The sequence below is a fragment of the Echinops telfairi genome, unplaced genomic scaffold (genome assembly GCF_000313985.2).
Source record: "Echinops telfairi isolate 266 unplaced genomic scaffold, ASM31398v2 ScPeMD7_31;HRSCAF=116, whole genome shotgun sequence".
In the NCBI taxonomy this organism is placed as follows: domain Eukaryota; kingdom Metazoa; phylum Chordata; class Mammalia; order Afrosoricida; family Tenrecidae; genus Echinops; species Echinops telfairi.
In genome coordinates this window covers 10,681,468-10,690,456 of record NW_022103928.1, presented here as the reverse complement: position 1 = coordinate 10,690,456, position 8,989 = coordinate 10,681,468, and the positions used below count along the sequence as shown (strand labels likewise).

General features: G+C 45.3%; 2 protein-coding genes across 2 annotated transcripts in view; one reads left to right on the top strand and one right to left on the bottom strand.

Annotated features, from left to right (window-relative positions):
* UBA3 (ubiquitin like modifier activating enzyme 3) overlaps positions 1-1,613 on the bottom strand; it is a 25,025-nt gene extending 23,412 nt beyond the window's left edge. Inside the window, exon 1 of the mRNA XM_045290120.1 lies at positions 1,590-1,613. Coding sequence (XP_045146055.1) covers positions 1,590-1,609 — 20 coding nt within the window. The 5' untranslated portion in view covers positions 1,610-1,613. The remainder of the gene's footprint in view (positions 1-1,589) is intronic.
* Positions 1,614-8,310: 6,697 nt separating this feature from the next.
* The window catches only part of ARL6IP5 (ADP ribosylation factor like GTPase 6 interacting protein 5), a 25,860-nt gene continuing 25,181 nt past the window's right edge, over positions 8,311-8,989 (top strand). The window contains exon 1 of the mRNA XM_013004619.3: positions 8,311-8,565. Within this exon, the coding sequence (XP_012860073.3) occupies positions 8,396-8,565 (170 nt within the window). The 5' untranslated portion in view covers positions 8,311-8,395. The remainder of the gene's footprint in view (positions 8,566-8,989) is intronic.

The following is an 8,989-nucleotide window of genomic DNA, read 5'->3' as shown; positions in this document are numbered from 1 at the left end:
CCAAATTTTAGGTTATAATCACCAGGCTTCCTCATTTAGAAACATTTAGTACATATAACTAAGGTGGCCCTTCTCTAACAAAATACGTAAGCTTTCTCACTCTGTGAAATATAGTTTTGAAATATGCATTTCAGATTTCCTATAGCCCTACAATTTTCACCTTCAAATACATTAATATCTTTGTATGTTCTATTTCAAAAATAAAGAAACCACGAAGTATTGGCTAACGATAAACACTATGGGTTTTGATATCACAGCTGGGAATGGCGCCATAACTAATAACACTGTGACCTTGAACAGATTCTTTACATCCATAAGCCTCCTGAGCAGATTGATTGCAGCCGCTTAAAGTCATTATGAGGCCTGCTAGAGTCTGCAAAAATAGACTACTAGATCTGTTCATAATAAAGGTGCCTGGGGGTGTCCTAACCCGCACTGGGCTGCTAAAGTCAGCAGTTCAAAACAAGTCGCTGAGGCATTCTACCCTAGTCCCCTTTCGGAGTTACAGGGGGCATTTCTACTATGTCTTAGATGCAATCCTGTCCCTAGGAGTAGATTCGAAACCGACTCCATGCAGTAGGCCTCGTTTGAGTGAAATCGTTGCATATATACTGTGTATATTCTACACAGTACTAGTAAGCACTCAAATTTACGGGCTGTTTCAGCCAAGTGAAAGGTGGGAGAGGATGAGATATTAAGCTTGTTTTTCCAGTCCTCTTGCAATTGAATTTCAACTTTCTGAGGGAGACGTCTAAGAACTCTACTGGGAATTGGCACAGAAATTAACTACCTCACTACACCTATATCCCTGGTAGGGTGGGGGAATTCAGCGGCTTCAGTAAGGTTGAAAAACACTTTATTTAAATCTGTTGCACCTTGCACAAAGCTCAGCACTAGATAGGCAATAGGGTGTGTGGTGAAAGAGGGAGAATAAAGGTCAACACCCTACTTTGGGTGCCAATGCTTTTGCAAAAACTGCCATGTTTGATGCGATAACTGATATGTTCTCACCCAAAGTCTGAGATTGGGAAAGGACACCCCCCACCCCGCCAAAAACAAATTCGTGCCTATCTTGCATGTGTTGACATTGGGACCCTGTTCTACAGGGTCGTGGGTCGGACCCTTTGGGTGGGAGTTAAGAGGGGGCCTAGGGCCTTCCACAGGACCTTAGATCCCGCCCCTGCAGGCAGGGCCTGCTGCAAAGAGCGGGCGCGGGGGTCGGGGAATGAGGCTGAGCGGTCTGCGTCCCGGGTGCCCCCCTCCCAGCACCCCCGGGCCCGCTGCGGCTGGTCTCCTAGGCCTGGGATGGGGAGGGGAGGCGGGGGTCCCCGAAGAGGACCCCGGCCTCCCGGCAGCACTAACTTCTCAGCCAGCAGCTCCTCTATTCTCCTTCTTTTCTTCTCCCTAAAAGAAAGAGAGAATAAAAGAAGGGTCAGCATCACGCTACTCGCTAGGCGCCGCGCGGGGGTCGGGGGCAAGGGGCCGGGGCGGGCGAAGGGGAGGGGACCCCGGGCGGCAGGAGCGGCCGCCCTCCGCCGAGCTCGCTCACGCCCTGCCCGGCCCGGTACTGCACAAACCCCTGTACTTACGGGTCCTCGCCATCCGCCATATTGGTTTCCGCCTCTTCCCAGAATCCCTCGCGGTGGGCGGGGCCTCCGGCAGGGAGGGCGGGGTCGCCGGCCCCTGGGCCCCTTGAAGGGTCTTATGTAACTCTCATTTCGATTAAGGACATCTCATTAGATCAACTTTACACCGTTTTTAATGTTGCCAAGCTGCGTGGAAACACAGGCACAATTGCCTGCATGTTTGTGCGATTTCTAGTGATAGGAAAGATCTGTTGTCTCTGCCAGAGTGGAGCACGCTGTGATTGACGGCCTGGCCTGCTGTCTTCAGAGGCGCCTCCAGGTGGATTCAACCCCAACCTGTCAGCGGGCAATCTACCACTGTTAGACCACTTAGGAGTTCCAAGACCACGTCAATATACCAGCTCTAATCTCTGGTGCATAGCCAGGAGGTTTTCAGGTTTATTTTCAGATTGGTTCTAACCTCTTCTTGACCACTTTGGGTGGTTGGGGGTAAGAGGGAGTATCTAAATTAGTTTTTTGGGGTGAAGTTGAGAGAATATTCTTATTTAGGGAAGATCAATATTTAATATTTCAGTGTCATATTCTGTCAAAGAAGCAATTAACCAGAAATGGAAAAAACTTGCAAAATTTTTGTGTGACTAAGAATAGATGTTTATTATTAAAAAGTGTAATGAAAACAAAAGAATAATTTAGAACACACATAATTTATCCCTAAAGATTAATGGTGATAAAACTTGGAACGATATTTTTTAATAATCCGGAAGCACATGTGAACAAAATCTGGATGACGGGGTAGAAAATACATATCTACAAATCTGAGTCAACAGTGAGTTGAGTTCCACATACTGTATGGAGTGGGGCAGATAGGAGACTTGGAGTCAGATGGACAGTTTGCATCCTTCAGCAGCATCACTAGTGTTGTCTGTGACTCATGATGCACCTGCCCTGCCAGCCTACAAAACCCTTGGTAATTTTTATTGTTAGTTTTAATCATAGAATAATATGTGATACAGTTTTAAAATTGCTTGGGTATGCTATTTTTTAGATGGTCTGAAGACTAACAACAACAAAAAATGTGTAAAATCTTTCTGCATTAAATTACAGGATTAGTAGTGAAAACATTATTAGCAGAAGCCATATTCTAATTTTTTCTCTTTCCTTTAACTTGTACTTCATTCTCAGAAGTTATTAGTATAGGTACACAAATACTGGTTGTCATAATATCAAAGCTAAACAACAGTCAATTTGACCAAATTATTGGCAATAAAAACACCAGCATCCAGGAAAACAGCAGTGGATACTTGTAGCAAACAGACTTCACACCTCATTGAAATTGAATAATAAGGACACTTCAGCATTAGAAGCATTAAAAGGTTCAAAAAGTAAATTAGCACAGAATTTTTGCCTTTTAGGGGGCTCCTGGTGGTGTAGTGGTTATGCATTGGTTTTCTAGCTACAAGGTCAGCAGTTCGAAACCACCAGCCGCTCCTCAGGAACAAAATGGAGCTTTCTACTCCCATCAAGAGTTGGTCTCCAAAATCCACAGGGACAGGTCTACTCTAATAGGGCCACTAGGAGTAGGAATCTACTAGATGGCAGTGAGCACGGGTTGGTTGGTTTGTTGTTCTTTTTTCCTTTTAGGTATGTTGATTCATGTGATTTCCGCTTACCAAAAAAAAAAAAAAAGTACAACTAACCATTGGGAGATTCTTATAAAAATACTAACTTTCAGTTGAAACACTATACAAAAACTTTCCAGGCATTCATTTTGCGATCACACCCTCGTGAGTGCCGCCCAATGCAGTCCACATCCCTGTATCCCTCTTAGGGATGCCACTGAAATGCTTACTTCTTACACTGATGAAGTAGGACACCTTGAGTATTTGTTTCTCCACCTGTAAGCTGGAAAAAACGTATCTGTCTTGTAGAATTGAGGTTGTGATATTTAGATCAAATATCATTCTATCAGCTACAGCGGAGCCCTGGTGGTGTAGGGGTTACACTTTGGGCTGCTAACTGCAAGATCAGCAGTTGGAAACCACCAGCCGCTCCAGGAGAAAGGCGGGGCTTTCTACTCCTGTCGAGTTACAGTCTCAGAAACTCACAGGGGCACTTATATCCTGTCCCATAGGGCTACTATGAGTCCTCGTTGACTCAATGGCAGTAGTTGAGTTGAGTTTGGGGGATCAGCGACAACAACAAGGAGGCCTCCTGTTGGCAGTTCAAACCCACTCGTGGCTCTGGGAGAAAGCGCTGACAATCTGCTTCCGTAAAGATAACAGCCAAGAAAACTCTGTGGGGCAGTTCAACTCTGTCACATGGGGTTGGAATTGACCTTAGGGCACCCAACAACAACAACAACACACAGCACCTGCATCACTTGGGATCTTCTGACAAAAGCTAGCTTTAGGGCCCCATCCTGACCATCAGGAAAGCACTTGGATGACTGTGCACATAAACGTTTGAGAACAGATAAGAGCTGGAAACACAGGGAATCCAAGACAGATAAACCCCTCAGGACCATTAATGAGAGTAGCGATACCAGGAGGGGAAGAGGAAGGTTGGGGAGAATGGGGGAACTGATCACAATGGTCTACATATAACCCCCTCCCAGGGGGGTAGACAACAGAAAAGTGGGTGAAGGGAGGCATTGGTCAGTGTAAGACATTGAAAATAATTATAAATTTATATAATTTATATAAAATTATAAATTATAAATTATCAAGGGTTGGGGGGGGGATGAGAAGCTGATACCAAGGGCTCAAGTAGAAAGAAAATGTTAAATGATGGCAAGCAATGTACAAATGTGCTTGACACAAAGGATGCATGTATGTATTCTGATAAGAGTTGTATGAGCCCCCAATAAAATGATTTTTTAAAAAGTTTGAGAACCATTGTAATAAGGCTTATAAGTCTGGTTGGTACTTAGCAAATGTAGCTGCAACTTCTACTGAATTTTGATATTTAACCTCCTCTGTGTCCTATTAGCCACTGGACCTGCAGGCACCCTTGTTCTATACTCACATTATTCCCAATCAAATTCAAGTCTCTAGCGTTCATTGAGCTGAAAGGCTGTGCCAGGCAGTAATTCCTGGGATCATTTTCATAGTCCGTAGTCTCTTGCTGCCTCTTTTCAAGTCTAATGAATATGTCTCAGTATCCCTTCAGAAACCATTTTTCTTGCCTAAGACTCCACAGATAGAAACCACTGAGGTTAAATGCTAGCTTCTCAAAAGAGGCTCCTGTGGGACAAGACTGCTTTCAGACAACTCTCTGAGATCTGGCAGCCAGCACCATAGCCCTCTCAGTAGGCAAAAAGACCAGCATGCTGTTTCGACATCTCCTACTCTAATTCCACTCCTTTCACAGGGACAATACCAAGACCCACGGGTAGAACACAGTTGGCCCGTGAAGAGGTCTGAAAAGGCACCTGACTGCATCTGTGTGCCTTGGGACTCACACCCTGACCCTGACTCATGCTGATGGTATGTGGATAGATGACACCAGATACTCCCACAGACTCCAACAGATTGTTTAGAAATTACTGTAATGACAGTGACAGAGACATGCAAGTGAAACTTTCAACAGATTTATTTTATTTCAAATGGCACATACCGTAAACTACTCTTCACTATTGCTGATGTACAGACATATTCAGGTGCAAACCTGAACCCAAAAGCCCCAGGAAAGTCCTCTGTCGTGAATCTGATCCCTCTGAATGAATAGTGACAGAAGAGCTGCTTTGGGTGGCATTTCAAACTATGAGTAGAATTAAGTAAGGACTCAGTATGTGTTCATTTTTATTTAAAACAATATTATTTCAATGGGAGACTTGTTAAGGAGGAGAGAAGAAAAGATCCCACAATCTAGCCAGAAAAATAACCACAGTTGACATCTTGGGAGGAAGAAAGAGGTCATGCTTTAAACAGCTTTATCTGGTCTTCCTCCTATTTAAAAATGTCTAAATCTCCCTGGAAATTTAAACAAGTAGCCCTGGTAACTCAGAGGTTAACGAGCGTGGCGGCTCACAGGTAGATGAGCAGTTCAAAGCACAGGAAGACAGGTGTGGCAGAAGGGGCAGTCTATTTCCACAGAGAGCCTGGCCTTGGGAGCACTCTGGGCAGTTCTACTCTGTCCTTTGGGTAACCATGTGTCAACATCTACTTGCCATCAATGGGTGCACATGCATCAAAATACCCAGAAGCAAAGTCTAGTCTGAGATTAGGCTGAGAACAGATTACTCATAGCAACACACATGACACGTGACAGCTTTTGGTCATGCAGCACAGAGCACTTGGAAGGTGAACGCTCCTGCTCACCACGCCTAGTGCTCACTGAGGTCTCTAACAGGCTCTTCTCTGGCCCCTGCCTCCTCTTGACCAAGATGATTGACTCAGCTAGCCCTCAGTGCTGCTGCTCGATATTGCTAAGCTCTGGGGATTTCCTCCACATCCTGCTTCCTGTAACTGATGATCAAGATCTGGCAAATGGCCATTTAGCACCCCTTTCACTCTAAGAAGCCCTGCTGGACTGTTGGGTGAAGGCTGGGCTGTCAGGTTGGAGGTTCAAATCCACCAGCCACTGTGAGAGAAAGATGAGGCTACCAGCTCCTATAAAGATTTATAGCCTCAGAAGTCCTGTATAAATAGAATAGTCTCCATGCCAGGGGTGTGTTCACGCTATCTTCTATTTAAGTAAGTAGTTTTCACTGCATTGCAAAATCCTTGAGAGACCAGCAGGGCTGTCTTCTTGCCCTGTGTAACCCCCAAAGAGTCAAATGCTCTGTTGTCCTTGTACTGAATTTCTCAGCCTTTCTTTCTCTTTCCTTTTCCCAGCATGTCTAGCCAGACAGGACTACAACAATCAAATTGCAACAAGGTAGAAACAAATCAATAGATGCGCTTTATAAGAGCATAGAAAACAAAATAGGTTAACACAGTATTGCTTCTTTACAGGTGAATCATGGATTGGAGTAGCTCTTTGTAATAATATTGTTTCAAATAAGAATGAAACATTGAATCTTTACTTAGTACTGTTTGAAATGCCATTCAAAGCAGCTTTGGTATCAGTGGTATCAGGTTGACGGCAAAGGCCTTTCCTGGAACTTTTGTCCCCAGGTCTGTATCTGAATATGTGTGTGTCTGTATATCAACAACAGTGGATAGTTTTGTAGTTTATAGTATGTGTCGTTAGAAATAAATCAATATAATTAATAACAGTAACATTCTAACTGTGATTACTTACACTCTATGATGCAGTTTCCATATGAATAGTTTCGCTTATCTTTTCTACTCAGTAGATGTTATTATCTTCACTTTACATTAAAACAAAACAAAATCCTGCCTGGGAGAGAAGTAGCTTCTTCAAAGCCACCCGAAAGTGCTGAAAGTTGAATTTTGCTTTCTCTGATTTTAAACTCTCCCAGTTTCCCAGTATCAAGAATATTTTCTATTTTAAATTCCCCCACGCCCCAAAGGCAGCACCAAGGATACATCAGTTAGTCAACACTGATTCATCGTCTTTCACCACTCTTTTCCAACCACCAGTCTTTTCCAACCACCAGTAGTGGTAATGATTTCTCAAGTCCTTGAACCGATTTCTGAGTCATCAAGGGAAAACTAAATTTTGTCTTCCAGACTTCACATTAGGTATAGTTATTGCCTTCAAGTTTTTTGAAAAGTGGCGATCTGAGTGGAATGAATCCCAAGGTTTAGAGATGCTCCATTCACAGGTTCAGATCTGAGAATTCTGCCCCATACCATTGCAATTAATAAAACATTTTCTTTCCTTCAAGCATTTGAGAGGAAGCCCTTAAACTGGGGGACAAAAGGGAGGGGGAAGAAGAATCTACCCTTCAGAAGATCTTTAGAAAGAACCGTACAAGTAAAACACCCCTTAACAATTTTTCTTCAGGCTGGGGTGCAAAGCAATGGCTTTATTAAAAGACTGTGCTCTTTTAGTGCAAGTTGTCCCCAAACGTGGATAAACGAAAAAGAATAAAAACTTTAAAAAATAAATAAAATGCTAGGTTCAAAACAGCAAGCAAAACAGCAGTTCACAGCAAGGACTTATTTATAAAATGCAAACATGCTGAAGTGCCCACTTTATCAGAATGGCCCAGGAGTTCAATAATTCTGTCCCTAGAGAAGAGAGCTGGAGAACAAAGAGAAGTGAAAGAGCAAACCAGCCCTTCCTGCCGGCACCTCCCTTTTTCCTGTTGTGCCAATCTGATTTGACTCCTGGTGAAACAGGAACAGCAAAACGGAGAAGACTTGCATTCTGATGTGCAAAGGTTACTTTTTACTTCTCAAAACCAGTTCATCCTCGAAAAGTCACACGAAAATCTGCTTCCATCCCATTTCACTTAGGTTGGCATTCGAACAGCTGCAATCCCCACCCCAGCCCCACCCCCACCCCGGCTAAGTCAGAGTGCACACCCCGAGGCTAATACTCAGAACGCGGGGTGGGGGGCGCTTTTAGTCGAACTGCTGGAGAAAGAAGCTTGGCCCCCACGCTCGGACCGAGGACTTCCCCGCGGGCTGCACGGCGTAGTTCCACTTCTGTTCTGCAGTTGGCCCTCGCTCCTTTCGGGACTCCACCGTTTCTCCGGAACCAATCACTTCGAGCCAACTGCGAAGCCTAAAGGCGCAAAACCGCCCGGCCGCTCTTGGTTTTCTTTGCTGCGCTGCGCGCCAACCGCAGAGCCGACGGCGCGGGAGCCGCTGTCATTGCTGTGACCCAGCTCAGCGGCTCGTTTGTCGCCGTCGCCTCCCCCAGATTCCGAAGGAGAAGCCGGGGAAGACGTTGACATGGAGGTCCCTCCTTTGCGCAGCTGGGACGACTTCTTCCCGGGCTCTGACCGCTTCGCGCGGCCGGATTTCAAGGACATTTCCAAATGGAACAACCGCGTGGTGAGCAACCTGCTCTATTACCAGACCAACTACCTGGTGGTGGCTGCCATGATGATTTCCGTGGTGGGGTAAGTGGCGTTTCCCCTCCCGGGGCACAGACCTGGGGACAGCACGGAGGGGACGCGGTCTGCAAACCCCCGGGATGCAAAGACGCCCAGCGCCCGTTCCCACTATTCTGTGAGCTGCCAAACCGGGGCAAACTTGCTTGCTAGGGGTGGGGGCGGGGGAGGGCGCAGCAATCCGCCTGAGACCTCAGGAGGCTTAGGGGGCAGGGCACGTGTGTGTGTGTGTGTGTGTGTGTGTGTGTGTGTGTGTGACTGAGACACACTTGGGGGTGGGTCGGATTTGTCCCACTCATTTCAGGAATTTGTGTGTGTGTGTGTGTGTGTGTGTGTATTCCCCCCTCTCCTATCCCACTGTTTATCCATTCATTCACATTTCAGGAATTCTTATCAGATACAATTCAATTGTTCAAATACAAGAAAAGAACCA